Source organism: Oncorhynchus nerka, linkage group LG8, assembly GCF_034236695.1.
Source record: "Oncorhynchus nerka isolate Pitt River linkage group LG8, Oner_Uvic_2.0, whole genome shotgun sequence".
In the NCBI taxonomy this organism is placed as follows: domain Eukaryota; kingdom Metazoa; phylum Chordata; class Actinopteri; order Salmoniformes; family Salmonidae; genus Oncorhynchus; species Oncorhynchus nerka.
The window spans coordinates 29,913,955-29,933,905 of record NC_088403.1 but is presented as its reverse complement, the minus strand read 5'-3'; the positions used below and the strand labels follow the sequence as shown (position 1 = coordinate 29,933,905).

The 19,951-nt window shown below is 41.2% G+C and overlaps 2 protein-coding genes across 6 annotated transcripts in view; one reads left to right on the top strand and one right to left on the bottom strand.

Moving 5' to 3' along the window:
• Nucleotides 1-8,153, bottom strand: part of LOC115133107 (condensin-2 complex subunit H2-like) — a 10,888-nt gene extending 2,735 nt beyond the window's left edge. For both annotated transcript variants that reach the window (XM_029665996.2, XM_029665997.2), the window contains exons 1-10: nt 8,015-8,153; nt 7,611-7,731; nt 7,272-7,373; nt 6,428-6,489; nt 5,351-5,429; nt 5,136-5,204; nt 4,905-4,984; nt 4,574-4,740; nt 3,292-3,437; nt 22-123 (exon numbers count right to left, since the gene is read on the bottom strand). In XM_029665996.2, coding sequence (XP_029521856.2) covers nt 22-123; nt 3,292-3,437; nt 4,574-4,740; nt 4,905-4,984; nt 5,136-5,204; nt 5,351-5,429; nt 6,428-6,489; nt 7,272-7,373; nt 7,611-7,724 — 921 coding nt within the window. In that variant the 5' untranslated portion in view covers nt 7,725-7,731; nt 8,015-8,153. The remainder of the gene's footprint in view (nt 1-21; nt 124-3,291; nt 3,438-4,573; nt 4,741-4,904; nt 4,985-5,135; nt 5,205-5,350; nt 5,430-6,427; nt 6,490-7,271; nt 7,374-7,610; nt 7,732-8,014) is intronic.
• Nucleotides 7,321-19,951, top strand: LOC115133110 (suppressor of cytokine signaling 2-like). Of its 4 annotated transcripts, none has more exons than XM_065021664.1 (4): nt 7,326-7,401; nt 11,550-11,613; nt 12,758-13,020; nt 16,352-19,951. In XM_065021664.1, the coding sequence occupies exons 1-4, from the start codon at nt 7,395-7,397 to the stop codon at nt 16,828-16,830; spliced, it is 813 nt and encodes a 270-aa protein (XP_064877736.1). In that variant the 5' UTR covers nt 7,326-7,394; the 3' UTR covers nt 16,831-19,951. The 4 variants fall into 4 exon arrangements, with proteins under 4 accessions (XP_029521862.1, XP_064877736.1, XP_029521861.1 ...); XM_029666001.2 differs by lacking the exon at nt 7,326-7,401 and adding an exon at nt 11,037-11,323; XM_029666002.2 differs by lacking the exon at nt 11,550-11,613 and having other exon boundaries at nt 7,321-7,401.

The window sequence follows — 19,951 nt, the reverse complement described above, 5'->3', positions numbered from 1 at the left end:
GGTTGTGACGGGTAACCGTACCATCTGAGCCCTCTCCTCCTCCATCCTCTGTTTCTTCTGCTCCTCCTCAGAGAGCTGCTGGACTCCTTCCCTCTCCCTCAACACCCTCCTTTCACTGGGGGCCTGGGAGAGAGCAAGTTAGAACACACCAATAAACACCACATGGTAATACAAATCATACACAATTCAACACAAGGTCCCATAAAAAGGGCTACGATAAAGGGGTTACTAGCTGTAATGGAACTAGGTGTGTGCGATACCAACGGTTCCTCTGTACGTATGTATGCATGCATGCACGCACAGTGCCTTTGGAAAGTATTCAGACCCCTCGACTTATTCCACATTTTATTCCACATTCTGTTGCGTTTCGGCCTGAATTCAAAATCTATTAAATTCCCCATAACGACAAAGTGAAAACATGCTTCCTTTTTTCAAATGTATTGAAAAGATCTAATTTACATAAGTATTCACACTCTTGAGTTAATACATGTTAGAATCTCCTTTGGCAGCAATTATAAATGTACTTCTTTCTGGGTAAGTATCTAAGAGCTTTGCACACCTGGATTGTACAATATTTGCCAATAATTATTTTTTTAATTCCTCAAGCTCTGTCAAATTGGTTGTTGATCATTGCTAAACAGCCATTTTCAACTCTTGCCTCAGATCTTCAAGCAGATTTAAGTAAAACATGTAATTCACCCACTCCGTGTCTTTTTGGTAAGCAACTCGTGTAGATTTGGCCTTGTGTTTTAGATTCACCTTTCAGCAGGAAAATTCATATCACAATTTTTTGTCCAAAGCAAACAACCAGGTTATCCTCCATTTATTTTTTATCCTCAAAAACCCCAGTCCTTAACGATTACAAGCATACCCATAACATGATGCAGCCACCACTATTGTTCAAAAAATGGAGAGTAATGTGTTGTATTAGATTTGCCCCAAACATAACACTTTGTATTAAGAACAAAAAGTGACTTGCTTTGCCACATTCTTTTCAGTATTACTTTAGTGCTTTATTGCAAACAGGATGCATTATTTGGAATATTTATCCCCTATAGGCTTCCTTCTTTTCACTTTGTCAATTCGGTTAGTATTGTGGAGTAACTACAATGTTGTTGATCCATCCTCAGTGTTCTCCTATCACAGCCATTAAACTCTAAACTGCTTTAAAGTCCCCATTAGCCTCATGGTGAAATCCCTGAGCGGTTTCCTTCCTCTCCGGCAACTGAGATAGGAAGAACACCTGTATCTTTGTAGTGACTGGGTGTATTGATACCCCATCCAAAGTGTAATTAATAACTTCACCATGCCCAAAGGGATATTCAATGTCTGCTTTTTAACCCATCTACCAATGGGTGTCCTTCTTTGCAAGGCAGTGGAAAACCTCCCTGGTCTTTGTGGTGAATATTCCTTCTTTTCACAGTCTTTCTGCGTTTGAAATTCACTGCTTGACTGAGGGACCTTGTAGTTAATTGCGGGGTACAGAGATGAGGTAGTCAAACCAAAATCATGTTAAAAACAGTCCATGCAACTTATTATGTGACTTGACAAGCAGATTTCTACTCCTGATGTTATTTAGGCTTACCATAACAAAGGGCTTGAAAACTTATTGACTCAAGACATTTTAGTTTTTCATTATTTATACATTTGTTAACATTTTAAAAAAACATTCTTCCACTTTGACATTATGGGGTATTGTGCGTTTTAAATTCAGGCTGTGACAACAAAATGTGGAAAAAGTCAATGGGTGTGAATACTTTCTGAAGACCATGTATATCTATATAAACTCAGCAAAAAAAGAAATGTCCCTTTTCCAGGACACTGTCTTTCAAAGATAATTCATAAAAATCCAAATAACTTCATAGATCTTCATTGTAAAGGGTTTAAACACTGTTTCCCCATGCGTGTTCAATGAATCATAAACAATTAATGAACATGCACCTGTGGAACGGCCGTTAAGACACTCACAGCTTACAGACGGTAGGCAATTAAGGTCACAGTTATGAAAACTTAGGACACTGAAGAGGCCTTTCTACATACTCTGAAAAACACCAAAATAAAATGCTAAGGGTCCCTGCTCATCTGCGTGAATGTGCCTTAGGCATGCTGCAAGGAGGCACGAGGACTGCAGATGTGGCCAGGGCAATAAATTGCAATGTTCGTACTGTGAGACGCCTAAGACTGCGCTACAGAGAGACAGGACGGACAGCTGATCGTTCGCGCAGTAACAACACCTGCACAGGATCGGTACATCCGAACATCACACCTGCAGGACAGGTACAGAATGGCACCAGGAACGCACAATCCCTCCATCAGTGCTCAGACTGTACGCAATAGGCAGTGAGAGGCTGGACTGAGGACTTGTAGGCCTGTTGTAAGGCAGATCCTCACCAGACATCACCGGCAACAACGTCGCCTATGGGCACAAACCCACTGTCACTGGACCAGACAGGACTGGCAAAAAGCGCTCTTCACTGACGAGTCGCGGTTGTCTCACCAGGGGTAATGTTCGGATTCGCGTTTATCGTTGAAGGAATGAACGTCAAATCGTGGCCTGTACTCTGGAGCGGGATCGATTTGGAGGTGGCGGGTGCGTCATGGTCTGGGGCAGTGTGTCACAGCATCATAGGACTGAGCTTGTCATCATTGCAGGAAATCTCAACGCTGTGCGTTACAGGGAAGACATCCTCCTCCCTCATGTGGTACCCTTCCTGCAGGCTCATCCTGACATGACCCTCCAGTATGGCAATGCCACCAGCCATACTGCTTGTTCTGTGCGTGATTTCCTGCAAGACAGGAATGTCAGTGTTGTGCTATGGCCAGCGAAGAGCCCGGATCTCAATCCCATTGAGCACGTCTGGGACCTGTTGGATAGGAGGGTGAGGGCTAGGGCCATTCCCCCCCCAGAAATATCCAGGAACTTGCAGGTGCCTTGGTGGAAGAGTGGGGTAACAGCTCACAGTAAGAACTGGCAAATCTGGTGTAGTCCATGAGGAGATGCACTGCAGTACTAAATGCAGCTGGTGGCGACACCAGATACTGTTACTTTTGATTTTGACCCCCACCCGTTTGTTCAGGGACACATTCCTTTTCTGTTAGTCACATGTCTGTGGAACTTGTTCAGTTTGTGTCTGTTGTTGAATCTTATGTTCATACAAATATTTACAGATGTTAAGTTTACTGAAAATAAACGCAGTTGACAGTGAGAGGACGTTTCTTTTTTTTGCTAAGTTTACATGCGCATGAGTATGTGCGTGTGTGAGAGAGAGAGAGAGATGTCTACATTCCCACCTGGTGTCTGTCAATATGTTCCCCAGGTCCATGGTCCATCTCCATCTCGTTGTCCTCCAGGGGCAGAAAGTTGTCCACACCGGCATCACCACCATCGTCCCCGGTAACGCCCGCCACGGCATCCCCTGCTGCAAACTCTGCGTCATCTGGACACACAACAACAATAAGGATGTCAGCACCCGGCCTTAGCTTAGAAATACACATAAAAGAACCGTATATTCCATTTGAGCTGGTCCTGGCAACATGGTATGGGATTTTTTTAAATGCATTTTATTTAACCTTTATTTAGTGCTCTGTTGGAGGCAAAACACATCACAAACGCTCCCAACCCGCTCACAGAGAAATCAAATCTTTGGGGTGTTTTCTCAAATCAAATTTTATTGGTCACATACACATGTTTAGCAGATGTTATTGCGGGTGTAGTGAAATGCTTGTGTTCCTAGCTCCGACAGTGTAGTAATATCTAACAGTTTCACAATATATTACCAAAATACACAAATCTAAGTAAGGAATGGATTAAGAAAATACATACACACACCGTTCAAAGGTTTGGGGTCACTTAGAAATGTCCTTGTTTATGAAAGAAAAGCACATTTTTTTTGTAAAGGACTATTGTAGCTGGGAACGGCAGATTTTTTATGGAATATCAACATAGGCGTACGGAGGCCCATTATCAGCAACCATCACTCCTGTGTTCCAATGGCACATTGTGTTAGCTAATCCAAGTTGATAATTTTAAAAGGCTAATTGATCATTAGAAAACCCTTTTGCAATTATGTTAGCACAGCTGAAAACAGTTGTCCTGATTAAAGATGCAATGAAACCTTCTTTTTCTAAAGATGCCTTCTTTAGACAAGTTGAGTATCTGGAGCATCAGCATTTGTGGGTTCGATTACAGGGTCAAATTAAATAGTACCCGCAGCTTCATTAAATAGTAACCACAAAACAGCAGTCTCAATGTCAACAGTGAAGAGGCGACTGCGGGATGCTGGACTTCTAGGCAGAGTTGCACAGAAAAAGCCATATGTCAGACTGGCCAATAAAATCAAAAGATTAAGATGGGTATTTTTTTTTAAAAAGACAGGAACTCTGGGTCCAGGACCCAGTTACACAGGGTGGTGTTCAGACCCAGGGCCTCGAGCTTGATGATGAGCTTGGAGGGTACTATGGTGTTGAATGCTGAGATAAAGTCAAGCCAAAACGCTTGTGTACAGTGTATAGAGCTAGACACAGTAATGTACAACTGTCGATATACAGTATCGATCTCTAAATGCCTCTCTACCTTGGTGCCCAAACAGGGTGACGGGGACCAGGGGTGCGTCAGACAGGGCGTCCCTGAGGAAGTGGGACTGAGAGGAGGCCAAGAAGAGGCGGATGATACCCAGGGAGTCAGGAATGAACGTGTTCATCTTAAAGTCCTTACAGCTGCCCAGCACCTCTCCTTTCAGACTGCAGGGCACACACACAAACATTGATATGACAGCCCTCTACAGAAATTTGTTCCACCAAAAAGTAAGGCATCTACATATTGCAAGGCTGACAATGTTCCATAGTTATTCTACAGAGGAGTTCATCATGTTGAGGGCGGTTTAGGCCGTGGACTTGGCACCCACCTGACGAGAAGCAGCTTCTGTTTCTCAAATGCCTCGGGAGGAATCAGAGACTCGGGGGTAAGAGGGGCCACGTCCACATTCTAAGGAACACACAGGACAATCATTTACACAGAGAATCATGGATACACACACACACAAATCAGTTAGTCTGATTAGAATGTACAATATATTGATTGGTGTTTCAGAGGGGCATTTATAAAGGGTTAAATGTTTCCAGAGGTGGACACTCACCGTGTTGGCCTCATTCTTCATCTCTGACTGCAGGGAGACACCTGTTGTATCCTGGTCTAAGGAGTCAAACTGGGGGAACAACAAACATCAGTCAAATCAGGTAATAACAGTGTTGGGCCAGAACTAAAGCCTGCTACAAACCCCTATGGCTCTCTTTGGTCAATGTCTCCTAGCCCAACTGTCACCCCCCCCCCCACCCAGCTCCACACTCTTACCCCATCATCATCATTAGCATTGTTGGATGAGGCCCCATCCGTTCCATCCTCTCCAGAAGTCAATGCTTGTTTATCTTTCCTGAAAATGACAGGTACAAATCCCTTAAACTCAATGGGAAAGGAGGTGAAGAAGCAGAGCACCATGAAGACTGGCGGTTTGAGTGGTGCTGTGTGTGTTCACAGGGAGCGAGGCAGGGACAGTGCCTTGCGGAGGTATTCTTACCCCTTGACTTATTCCACTGTGTTGTGCTACAGCCGGAATTCAAAATGTATTAAATTGTCCCATCCCCCCCACCCATCTACACACGATGACAAAGTGAAAACATGTTTTTAGACACTTGAAAATGTATTGAAAATTAAATACAGAAATACTCATTTATGTAAATATTCACACCCCGGAGTCAATACATGTTAGAATAATCTTTGTCAATGATTACAGCTGTGAGTCTTTCTGGGTAAGTATCTAAGAGCTTTGCACACATGGATTGTACAATATTTTGACATTATACTTTTTTGACAGTCATTTTCAGGTCTTGCCATAGATTTTCAAGCCAATTTAAGTCTACTATAACTAGGCCAACGCTTTATATTCAGGACATAAAGTTAATTTATTTGACTTTTTTTTTTGCAGTTATACATTAGTGCCTTATTGAAAACAGGATATTCCATGTTTTGGAATATTTAGATTTTGTACAGGCTTCCTTCTTTTCACTGTCTTTGTGTGTTTGAAATTCACTGCTCGACTGAGGGACCTTACAGATAATTGTATGTGTGTGGTACAGAGATGAGGTAGTCATTAAAAAAATCATGTTACGCACATTTTTACTCAGTAACTTACTTAGGCTTGCCATAACAAATGGGTTGAATACTTATTGACTCAAGACATTTCAGCTTTTCATTTCTTATTCATTTGTAAAAAATTCCTAAAAACACAATTGCACTTTGACATTATGGAGTATTGTGTGTAGGCCAGTGACACAAAATCTCAATTTAATCCATTTGAAATTCAGGCTGTAAAACAACAAAATGTGGAAAAAGTCAAGGGTTGTGAATACTTTCTGAAGGTACTGCACTTACTTCTTGTTTCTGTCATTGATGTAGTCCAGAGTTTGGTACACCAGGTTGTACAAATGCTCCACCTGAATCAAACAATAACAAAATAATACATTTTAATAAAGTGTTTCCCCTACATTCATTTAGCGGCGGTGGGCTGCTAAATCGTTGCCACCATCAAAAAACCCTGATAAAAGAATGATATGATTTTGTTTTGAAAATAATTTGAGGCATTGAAATTTTTTCAGTGTAAACTTAAAACACTTAAGCTAGATATAAAGTGTGTAGAAATTATAATGGACCTATATATTTTTTAAATAAGATTCTTGAGAACTAACAATCACCAAAATAAAAACTAGACAGTCAAGGCATTGATTTTGTTATAATGTTTGAGTCACTCAGATAGATAGCATAAGAACATGGATTAAGCCATGGAAACTTTTGTAGAATTGTAGGAAATTAGCTTTAAAACTGCAATTTCTCTCAGCCCCATGACAAAATATGTAGAAGAATTTAAGGAAATTAGCTTTAAACTGAATGTAATCTCTCTCAGCCAGTGAGCCCCTTGACAAAATGCAGGAAACTCGTTTTAAAACTAAAATTCTCTCCGCCCCGTTTCGAGGGCCTCTAAATAATGTTGGTCAGAGGCCACACCTGCTACCACAACCCCCCCCCCCACCCCCCACTCTAATAATAATACATTTGATCTCTAACACACATTTCAAAAACTCAAGCTGCTAACAATATCATAGTTATACCACAATTGTGATCAAATTAATTGTGGTGGATCACAGTTACTTTTGGACAACAAGTCAGGAATATTATATGAAACCAGTCTAATGTTATTTTCTACCAAACAACTTCTCACCTTCTTGCTGTAAATGCAGGCTGAGCCTTGGATGAGCAGCGCTGCCTCTGCAAAGTTCAGAGTGGTTTTGCCCCCATCGAACGAGATGCACATCTCATCCAACTGCCAGAACATAGAGACAATATGAGTGGTAAGTGTATATGAACTTGTGAGAGGACAAGCTTTCTTAACAGTCTACTCCAGCCTTGGTCTGTGTGATTTTCAACCCGGTTGGTGACTCCATTGATTAATACAAGGCTGTGTGTGTTGACACACACAACAATGTTTTTAATACAGTACTTTAAGTCTATTTTGTTGACATGATTTTCCCCATAATGCATGTCACGGGCTCATTCCCACCTCCTCTAGATAATCTGCCAACTCCGAGGCCACATCAATGTCCCAGTTTTTCGTGAGCTCCCGGATAGGCTGCAACAAATGGGCGAATCGAGTCTCCACTGTGTCCATGACCATGGCTCCCCTTAAAATTAAAGATAAAATCATGTCAGATTTGAATTGGTGTGATTTTTAGAAAAGATAACACCTTATTCAGTAGCTATCTACAAAATAGATTGGTTGACATTTAGCTATCTAGCTAGCGAACGTTTAAGTTCACAGAAAAGTATATTTGGTTAATATAGTCGCTAACGTACTGACCTACTAGTAGTACTGACGTATTGTTACACCATTCCTGTAACGTTAGCTAGCTAGCCAGCTACCAACATTTTTTAATACAGACCTTCATGAAATACTATTACACTCACCAAATGATTTCCAATCACCGTATGCGTTGATTCACAAAATACGAAGGTGAGCCAAATATTTAATATGTGATGATAAACTTTGGAGCACTTTCAAAAGAACCGCGCGTCCACCATTTTATTATTTTATGTTATATTCGCGCGAGATGTTCTTATTCGCCGACTGTTTCCGCTCTGACGTCAACAGAGCCAGAGTTTATGCGCTTTGCTGCCATCTACTGGCTGGTGTACCACTAAAAAACAACCTGTACCCATCTCACCGAAAGATGGAGCACTTGGAATGTATATTTACAAGGCATCCTTGAATAAGTGTGATGATGTTCGATGCTTGTGGCCAGGTTAGGCTGCATTTACACAGACAGCTCCAATCTGATATTATTCCTAATCAGATCAAGTATCTTGTCAATAATTTGAACAATGTTTATATCAGAATTTGACTGCCTGTGTAAACGCAGCCTTAGTTATCATTTAGAAATCAAATGAGCATCTGTGTCATATTAACCACTTCTGATGTTTTATCGAAATACCAAAACATTAACCAATATCAGCAATGCAACATTTCGTTTTATGCTAAACTTTTCCAGTTGCTGAACACATTTTCTACTTTTATTGCATATAGGCCTAATTCGCACAATGTTATTTGACTTTGCCTCTAGTTTACATGCCCTATAAGCCATACATCAAACGCATTTAATGTGGTTTAGTTTTTAACCAGTGGTGGGGAAACTATTCTGAAAATATAGTTTACCAAGCTACCAATTAGGTCTACTTCACACTACAAGAAGTTAACTAAAGTCACTACATACAAACTACTTCATGAAAAATGATCTTTTCTAAACATGCAATGTCATAGACTACAAATTACAAGAACAGATCATTCAGAGTCAGCTGTTCACAGAATGTGTAATTTAGCCTATTGCAAAACAGGTTTCAAGTGAGAATTTGGCAGGTTTGATGCCAAAAAAGTAAGACAATTCTTGCTTCTTCACTCATATTTTATTTTTGCAAAAAAAAGTATTGTGTAGTTCCATAAGTTAGCTACACCGCAACACGGCAAACAAAGTAGGCTAATTAACTACTGAAAAAATACTACGATTTGAACTTAATTCAATAGCACCAAGCGACTGCAAAATGTAGTGAAATTACTCGTCTACATGTAGTTCGCTAATCGCCACTCCCCAACACTGTTAACCCTTGCCTGGAAACCCGATGTTGAGTTGCTTTGCTACTCCCAAACACTGTTAACCCTTGCCTGGAAACCCGATGTTGAGTTGCTTTGCTACTCCCCAACACTGTTAACCCTTGCCTGGAAACCCGATGTTGAGTTGCTTTGCTACTCCCCAACACTGTTAACCCTTGCCTGGAAACCTGATGTTGAGTTGCTTTGCTACTCCCCAACACTGTTAACCCTTGCCTGGAAACCCGATGTTGAGTTGCTTTGCTACTCCCCAACACTGTTAACCCTTGCCTGGAAACCTGATGTTGAGTTGCTTTGCTACTCCCCAACACTGTTAACCCTTGCCTGGAAACCCGATGTTGAGTTGCTTTGCTACTCCCCAACACTGTTAACCCTTGCCTGGAAACCCGATGTTGAGTTGCTTTGCTACTCCCCAACACTGTTAACCCTTGCCTGGAAACCCGATGTTGAGTTGCTTTGCTACTCCCCAACACTGTTAACCCTTGCCTGGAAACCCGATGTTGAGTTGCTTTGCTACTCCCCAACACTGTTAACCCTTGCCTGGAAACCCGATGTTGAGTTGCTTTGCTACTCCCCAACACTGTTAACCCTTGCCTGGAAACCACGATGTTGAGTTGCTTTGCTACTCCCCAACACTGTTAACCCTTGCCTGGAAACCCGATGTTGAGTTGCTTTGCTACTCCCCAACACTGTTAACCCTTGCCTGGAAACCACGATGTTGAGTTGCTTTGCTACTCCCCAACACTGTTAACCCTTGCCTGGAAACCCGATGTTGAGTTGCTTTGCTACTCCCCAACACTGTTAACCCTTGCCTGGAAACCCGATGTTGAGTTGCTTTGCTACTCCCCAACACTGTTAACCCTTGCCTGGAAACCCGATGTTGAATTGCTTTGAATTCTGCGTCAGGCAGAAATTAGTGTTTGAACCCGTACTTCTGTACATAGCACAGAGAGTGGATAATACCACTCATAACATTTTTCAACTACTTGCTATAGGGACTGCCAGCATACCCCCAGGTGATAGTGATAGTCTAGACTAGCCTATTATTCTCAAACATTGTCCAAAGAACCATAATACCTTTTCCGACACACATATAGTGAAGCTCTTCAGGGCCTTCATGACAGTCTATGTGGGTGAAATTCTCCTTTCAGGCTTGACCCTTGACACTCTGTGGCTTCCCTAGGCCTATTGCATATTTGACCCTTGCAGATGAAGCCAGCAGTAGACTAATTTGCCAAAGTCTATCATTGATCCAGGTCTAATTGTTAAGTAAAGTCATACATTTGTCAAATAGCATGCTGTTTGTTGTGTAAAGTGATTTGTGATTTGAGGCCCTGGGCCAGCTCTTCTTTCCCGCTGCGTCCGCACCCCAACCATCTCTCTCTGGGGCCGTAGCCCCAGCGGACAGCGCGCCCGTTTTGACTTGGACCCTAGATCTTTAATGACCATCATGAATACATTTTAGGCCTACATAACAGCACGTGTGAGTCCCCAACAAAGACTCGGTATATTCAAAGCCAAACAAATAAGGTGGTTAATTAAAAAGTGAGTTAGACTAATTCTACGGGCACAATCGCATTTAATAAAATGGGATTTGTGTGTTTATTGTATTCTATAGCAGCAGGCCGGTTAGGGTTTAGCAGCGCTCAGGGATCTAGACAATTCATGGTTTCCATGAAAATGCAGGTTTCGTCGAAAGTATTTTCTTGGAATTTTGTAAAAAAATTCGCTCTCTTTCTTCCATTCTCTATCACGCACACGCATATACATTATGAGCACGCAAACACATGAGGTGCAGCTGGCTTGGCACTACCTTAAAAATGGTTGCGCTCTACACCACGTGACGCGATTCCTGGAAAGTTCTTGGAAATCGGTCTTTTGTGTATAGCTGTGGGTTTAATGGGGATTTGGTTATTCAAAACACATACCGAAGGAAGGGGATTCAACGTCGCGGAAAAGACTGTCATTGGGATCTGTACCAAAAACAAGACAAGCGTGGTTTGGTGACTTTCTGCATGATATTTTAAATCTTAACATTACCAGCAGCAAGCGAGTCGTGCGGAGTCGACTTGCCTCCGTCGCGAGACGTTGTCATCGCCTGTTTTGCACCACGGGTTGGAAAAATATTCTTAGTTTGTTTGCCACCTCGCCAAAATGACAACTGATTGATTAGCCCGTCAGAAGATAAATAATACGACATGGAAAACTCTAGCTATGTAATCTGTCATCTTTCAATGTGATCGACATGGTTACACTGGCTAGCCGTTCCCTGGAAGTGTGTAGCTAAACGAGCGGTTTTGTGCTTTGTTTATTTATTCATTTTAGTCCCCTTTTCTTTAGGGAGAAGTGTGTATCTGAATGGTCATCGGTTGAGTCGTTTGGTGCAGGATCCACTCGTAAATAGGTGATATTTCATTCATATAACTATCTGTTCATAGTATATTTACTTTGTAAACTAGCTAGTCGGCATTAGATAGCTAAACTGTAATGTTAGAAATGTGTTGTGAACATAAGCGATAGTCGATGGCACGTGCTTTATTGGCTTTGGGACAGTGGTTATTTAAAAACGTTTACACGACCTCAATGTAGGCTTTAATGTAGCCTACACAAAATAATCAAACAGCTATAATAGACAAGTTGCAAACACCGAACAGGGCTGATGGTGATTTATGTTTTCAGTATCCCCCGCCCTGCATATAGTGAGTTTAAACTGCCATTGCAATTTCCGAGAAGTAGTCGATTTCGCAGATCGTGCCTTAATCTGTTGTTTATTTATGTTTGAATGCAGACATAAAAAAAACGTTTCATAATCTTTAATCTCCACTCATCAATTGTAATACCCCGAGCATTTAAGTGAATTTATTTTATTTTATTGAAGATTTATCAAGGGAATTAATTAGGCTTTTCAGTGTTCACCTTGTTTCGTGCCCCCTTACTTGCCATGTTGTTGTTTTTAAGTTTGCGCAAAGGTAACCACATTCATATACATCAACTACCTTTAGCGCCTATTGAAGTATCTTCTGGCATGGGGAGTTAGAACCCCGACGCTCGTGCTGAACATTAAAACGCATCACTTGCGATACGATTTTGGAAAAATATTTCATATCAGCGAGAAATTAAATGACTACACGTCTTTATAGTGTTAGGGTTGTCACACGGCTATATTTCCATGTTACAGGGGTACCAGTGTCGAGTTGATGTGCAGGGGGTACGAGGTAATTGAGGTAGATGTGTACTTAAGGGTAGGGGTAAAATGACTAGACAGCAGTTTTTGTGATTTGTCGGAAGTTAGTGCAAAGGTGGTTCAATGCAGATAGTCCGGTTAACTATTTAGAAGGCTTGTGGCTTGGGGGGGGGGGCTCTTCGGGGTCCTGATGGTGCATCGCTACAGCTTGCGGTGCGGCAGCAGAGCGAACAGTCTATGACTCGGGTGGCTGGAGTCAAGCACATAACAGATATGTCACAATGTAACGTTAGCTGGTATCTAGCACGAATGCCCGTGGTTAAACTTAATTCATTTACGTGTGTTTTTATTTATTAATTTACAGGACGATTAATTTATCAAATTCGAGAAGAAACCTGCAGAAGAAACTGGTTTTGCGACTGTGGTGCAACTGCCTGTCTTTTGGGGAATATTTTTGCATTTTTTCGGATGTCTTTTGGACAATTTCGGGTTGTTCCCCAATGACCTGCCACTCACCCGAATCCACCGAGACAATCGAAAATGAGAGAAGAACGGATACCGAGTCGCGAGTTGTAGACTCCGATGAGACTCGCATCGGTCAAGCCATGAAAGACCTTAAAAATACAGGTCAGTGCATGTCCTCATTTTATAGTTTTCGATTTCCTCTACACACACATTTCGACATGATTACTAAATGTTCCTATTTTCAGCGTTCTAGTAGTTTTACCAGTACCCAGTACTGTTATATACATACGAGCATGACTTAGAATGTCAAAGCATTTCTGAATTACAAATAAACGATATAGCCAAACTTTCTAAATATTTGTTTGCAATAAAAACTCCAAACAAGACCATGTATCTCTATGGTCCTGAAAAAAACGAGTGATTGTAAAGCAAACTAGTTTGAAAGTAACCTTATCTACATGCTCGTGCCCCTATCTAGCGCGATATGCATGCGGTCATGCAGTACGCACTTTCTGTACTCATTATGCATGGTTGAAAATGACAACTAAACAAAGCACACTTGGTATTTCATCGTTCAATGAATGCATTTCACCCATATTTATCCTGAACAGTAACGGGTTTGTTCTCTTGAATTTCGTAGTAATTCGTGCATGAGTTACTGTTTTTAAGTCGCAGAATGTTATAAAGGACGTTTTGTTCTAGGTTATTGTGAGTTTGTTGGAATACTTTTTTAAAACTTTTTTTTTTACAATTAGACGCATTCAAATGAAAACATGTTCAGAACATGTCTATGAATTTCTACAATGTGCCTTCAATCACATGTTTGGCATTGATGTACATTTTTCACAAGACCTGTGTTAATTTACAGTTCTAATGAAATGTATGTTTCACTTCAAATGCTGTTAGAGTGAATTTATGTATAGGATTGCCATTATTGGAATGCTGTGGAGAGGTGAGATCCTGGAGAGCTTGTCCAATGTTGTGATCTTAAAATGGAGGTGGTCATTTTATTAGGTAAACATTTGTGGGCTATTCAAAGATCAAGCCTCTTTAATGTATTTTAAGAGGCATGTATTATCATTAAAGGGAAATTAAAAATGTAACTTCTTATTCATCCTCTCTAGCAACATCAACATATGTAAAAATGAAGATGGGAGATACGTGTTTCTAATGAATGACATCACCAATTATTAGTAAGCATTGCTTACTAACTGGTTGACGTAATTGGAAACAATTATCTTTATTTACTACAAAACATAGATGTGCAATTTTCACATGTTGATGTTGGGCTGGTGTTGGAGATGATGAAAATGAAGTTCAATTTTTTTCCCCTTCTAATTTCCCAGAAAAGCACATTGTTTCTAAGCAAAGCTCACAACTCTCAACTACGTGGGGAAGCTGTGCCAACTTTTACTGTTGAAAAGCGATATCTCAAGTATAAATACAGTAAAGTACACACACTAAAGCAGGGATCATCAACTAGATTCAGCTGCAAGCCGATGTAATTTGTTTTCTTTTCTTGAGCGGATGGTCGGGGGCCGGAACACAATTACATATTAGTTTACTGCAAATTGACCTCAAGAAGCCCAAACAGATATTTGACTAAAACATAATAATTTCAAACCTTGCTTACATTTGTTTCATTATTATATGTGGGAATAAATCACTTGCTAATTTCCCGTTTTTGGTCTTTTATGTCCAACACAAATTCAATTAAAAATATTATTTATATATGTGTGTATATATACACACACACTGAACCAAAAATATAAATGCAACGATTTTCAAAGATTTTGCTGAGTTACAGTTAAGGAAATCAATCAATTGAGCTACATTCATTAGGCCCTAATCTATCGATTTCACATGAATGGGCAGGGCCGTAGCCATGACATTTGCATAAGTAATCAGACCCTTTATGCAGTACTTCAAAGCACCTTTGGCAGCGATTACAGCTTCAAGTCTTCTTGTATGACGCTACAAGCTTAGCACACCTGTATTTGGGGAGTTTCTCCCATTATTCTCTGCATATCCCCTCAAGCTCTGTCAGGTTGGATGGGGAGCAACGCAGCACCGCTATTTTCAGCTCTCTCCAGAGATGTTCGATCGGATTCAAATTCGGACTCCTAATGGGTCGCTCAAGGACATTCAGAGACTTGTCCCGAAGCCACTCCTGTGTTGTCATGGTTGTGTGCTTCGGGTTGTTGTCTTGTTGAAGGTGAACCGTCGCCCTAGTCTGAGGTCCTGAGCGCTCTGGAGCAGGTTTTCATCAAGGATCTCTCTGTACATTACGAACGTTAATCTTTTCCTCTCCTGACTAGTCTCCCAGTCCCTGCTGCTCATAAACATCCCCACAGCCTTGTGCTGCCATCACCATGCTTCACTGTAGGGATGGTGCCAGGTTACTTCCAGATGTGACTCTTGGCATTCAGGCCAAAGAGTTCAATCTTGGTTTCATCAGACCGGAGAATCTTGTTTCTCATGGTCTGAGAGTCCTTTAAGTGCTTTTTGGCAAACTACAAGCAGGCTGTCGTGCCTTTTCCCGAGGCGTGGCTTCCGTCTGGCCACTCCACCATAAAGGCCTGATTTGGTATAGTGCTGCAGAGATGATTGTCCTTCTGGAAGGTTCTCTCATATCCACAGGAACTATAGAGCTCTGTCAATGTGACCATCAGGTTATTGGTAACCTCCCTGACCAAGGCCCTTCTCCCCCGATTGTTCAGTTTGGTTGGGCGGCCAGCTCTAGGAAGAGTTTTGGTGGTTCCAAACTAATTCCATTTAAGAATGATTGAGGCCACTGTTCTTGGGAACCTTCAATGCTGCAGGTATATTTTGGTACCCTTCCCCATATCTGTGCCTCAACACAATCCTGTTTCGGAGCTCTACGGACAATTCCTTTGACCTCATGGCTTGGTTTTTGCTCTGACATGCACTGTGAACTGGGGACCTTTTATATAGACAGGTGGTGCCTTTCCAAATCATGTCCAATCACGGATGATCAATGGAATCAGAATGCATCTGAGCTCAATTTTGAGTCTTGTAGCCAAGGGTCTGAATACTTATGTAAATAAGGCTGTAACTTAGCAGAATGTGGGAAAAGGGACGGGGTCTGAATACTTTCTGAATGCAGTGTGAGAGGGGGGGGGGTAGACCGTCGCTGCTGCAGTGTACATTAACTGCAGAGATTCTTCTCATTCACTTCACTGAAAAAGCACAAAAAATTGTGAGTGTTATTAACCCACTCTCTAAGACCAAGTGGAATTTGTTTTAAAATTCCTGTGGACAGTATAAAGGGCTTTTTTTTAGGGTTAAGTCTTAAATTCAGGTTTATGTACATGGTTCATGTTCATAATTTCTGACTGTGCGTTCGTGCATGAGATTTTGATTTGGATTACTGTCTTTTCTCATAAAGCGATCTTGTTTTCTTTGAATAACCCAATGTTGTGTGTTCTGTCTCCTTGTGCTAATGCGTATGTGTGTTTCTCTCTCCTAACAGGCTGGTACTGGGGCAGCCTGACCGCCAACGAAGCCAAAGAGATTCTCCAGGATGCATCAGAGGGCACCTTCCTGGTGCGAGACAGCTCCCAGAGGGACTACCTGTTCACCATCTCTGCCATGACCTCCGCCGGCCCAACTAACTTGCGCATCGAGTACAAGGAGGGGAAGTTTAAACTAGACTCAGTGGTGCTGATCAAGCCCAAGCTCAAGCAGTTTGACAGTGTGGTGCACCTGGTGGAACACTACGTGCAGCTGTCCAGGACTACCAGTAAAGGTGCGTCGTCAGGAGCATCGCAGTCCCTGGCCCCACCCAACGGCACGGTTCAGCTGCTACTGACTAAGCCTGTGTACACTGCCACGCCCTCTCTACAGCACCTGTCCCGGATCGCCATCAACAACGCCACCAGGCAGGTGCAGGAGCTGCCTTTACCCAACAGGCTAAAGAACTACCTGACGGACTACAGCTACAATGTATAGTAGTACCGTAAATCCCAGATGTGGTTTGGGATAGAGAGCAGTGCACCTGCCATGCAGTGGCAGTCAGACTATCACCCAGTCCGAAGTCAGTCTTTAGCCCCAACCACTAGACACGGCTTGACGGCCCCCGTACTTCTGGAAGGATTGCTGTTGAGCAATATGCTTATAGAGCCAAGTCAGTCATCTAATCCTCAGGAAGCTAGGTGGAATTTCTCCCATATTACTACACCCTTCCAGTTCATTTAGTGCTACAGTTGTTCATCAAAAAGGGCTTAGGAGTTGGAGCTAAGGATTGATTTCAGACTTGGGTCATGTACATAATCTCTGAAACGGGTGCAAATGTTTTCAAGCCGAAGTGGTATACCCTGCCTGCAGACCAGCTCAGGTAAACAGAGTTTCGGAACCTTCTGAACGAGACCCAGGAGGGATGGCAGTTGGCACTAAACTTTTTTTTTTGCTTCTCATTTCAAGCTCTTTGTTGTTGCTTTACATACTCTGCCTCATGTCTGAGAAATGAGCATCTGACACGGTGTCCACTTTTTGTTCTGATTTATGTTTGAGTTTGTTCATATTCTATATTTTCTTTTTTTTGTACTGTAATCATAAGAAGGGGCAGTGCTGGTGTGTCGTGAACTACATGTAGTGCAACTAGTCATTTAACTACCTTTTTCAGTAGCTTGGAGGTAGTTGAACTAAATTCAAATATTGGTAGTCTTTTCAGTTAATTACTTTTTTTGCTGTGTAGCGAACTACAACATGAATTATTCTTATTTTTTTTTATTTTTTTTGTCAAGTTTGCAACTTATTTTTCAACCTCAGACTTACTGAATTGTCACTTGAAAGTAGAGGTCGACCGATTTTTAATCGGAATGGCCGATTTAATTAGGGCCGATTTCAAGTTTTCAGAACAATCGGAAATCGGTGTTTTTGGGTGCCGATTTGCAGAATAATAAATAATAAAAAAATACTATTTAAAAAATAATAATTTTAATACCTTTTTATTTAACTAGGCAAGTCAGTTAAGAATACATTCTTATTTTCAATGATGGCCTAGGAACGGTGGGTTAATAACTGCCTCGTTCAGGAGCAGAACGACAGATTTTCACCTTGTCAGCTCGGGGGATCCAATCTTGCAACCTTACAGTTAACTAGTCCAACGCAATAACGACCTGCCTCTCTCTCGTTGCACTCCACAAGGAGACTGCCTGTTACGCGAATGCAATAAGCCAAGGTAAGTTGCTAGTTAGCATTAAACTTATCTTATAAAAAACAATCAATCATAATCACTAGTTAACTACACATGGTTGATATTACTAGATATTATCTAGCGTGTCCTGCGTTGCATATAATCTGACTGAGCATACAAGTATCTGACTGAGCGGTGGTAGGCAGAAGCATGCGCGTTAATTCAAACAGCACTTTCGTGCGTTTTGCCAGCAGCTCTTCGTTGTGCGTCAAGCATTGCGCTGTTTATGACTTCAAGCCTATCAACTCTCGAGATGAGGCTGGTGTAACCGAAGTGAAATGGCTGGCTAGTTAGCGCGCGCTAATAGTGTTTCAAACGCCACTCGCTCTGAGCCTTCTAGTAGTTGTTCCCCTTGCTCTGCATGGGTAACGCTGCTTCGAGGGTGGCTGTTGTCGTTGTGTTGCTGGTTCGAGCCCAGGGAGGAGCGAGGAGAGGGACGGAAACTATACTGTTACACTGGCAATACTAAAGTGCCTATAAGAACACCTAATAGTCAAAGGTTAATGAAATACAAATGGTATAGAGGGAAATAGTCCTATAATTCCTGTAACTACAACCTAAAACTTCTTACCTGGGAATATTGAAGACTCATGTTAAAAGGAACCACCACCTTTCATATGTTCTGAGCAAGGAACTGAAACGTTAGCTTTCTTACATAGCACATATTGCACTTTTACTTTCTTCTACAGCACTTAGTTTTTGCATTATTTAAACCAAATTGAACATGTTTCATTATTTACTTGAGGCTAAATTGATTTTACTGATGTGTTATATTAAGTTAAAATAAGTGTTCATTCAGTATTGTTGTAATTGTCATTGTTACAAATACATTTTTAAAAAATAGGCCGATTTACATCGGTATCTGCTTTTTTGGTCCTCCAATAATCGGCATCGGCTTTTATGATCCTCCAATAATCGGTATCGGCTTTGAAAACTTGAAAGTGTTTTGGTGTTTTTATAGGGCCAGGGTGATCTAACTTGCAATTTGTAGTCAGATTTAGATATAAGAATTTTTCACATAGTAGTCTGGATGTAGTTAACACATTTTTCAAAATAACTTTAGTTAAGTAAGCTATAATTGTAGCTTATTTTCTTCCAGTGCAAAGTAATTGGTAACTTGGTAAACTATTTTCAGTGTCGTTTCCCCAACACTGAGAAGGGAGGATTATTATTTAAGATTTTTTTTAAAGCACAAGAAATATACAGGCTTCAAATCTTGCGTTGGTTTCTCTCACACTGTCTCGCTCTGCCTCCTGCTAAGAGGTTAAAAGTAATAGATTTTCTGAACTTCTTAATCCTGGATGTTCCTCCCACTACGCATCACTTTTGTGCGACACCTCAATACTTCATCACTGCATTTTCTTTCGATAGAAAATGCCCTTGAGCAAGTTGCTGCTCACCTCAGAACTAGACCTTGGTTAGACAGACAGACAGGCTGTATCTAACATCTAGCTACTACTAAAAGAAGGAATTACATTTCCAAGAGCATAGATGTTCGGCCAGGGGTTTTCATTGGATCGACGTGAATCTTATTTTAATCAATATTTTAAGTATTTATTGATTGTGCTACTGTATTTCCTAGAAAAATAAGTTACAAAAATAAAACCTGAAAGCATGCTTTATCATAGCCTCTATTCTGCAATTTGGGAGGCAATAATGAATGTGATGCAGGGGTGTCATGGTGCTCATGTGTATTGTTTGACTCATTCTCCACTTTCAGTACATAAGGTTCAGTGTGAACAATTCTTGCAGAATATTCCAGAATTCACTCTTGATACATGATCATGACATTTACTGTTTTCATATGGTGCTTAAATACAAGTGTCTAGTGTTTTCTCGGTGAGGAAACCAGAAAATTAAAACAAAAGAATGGAA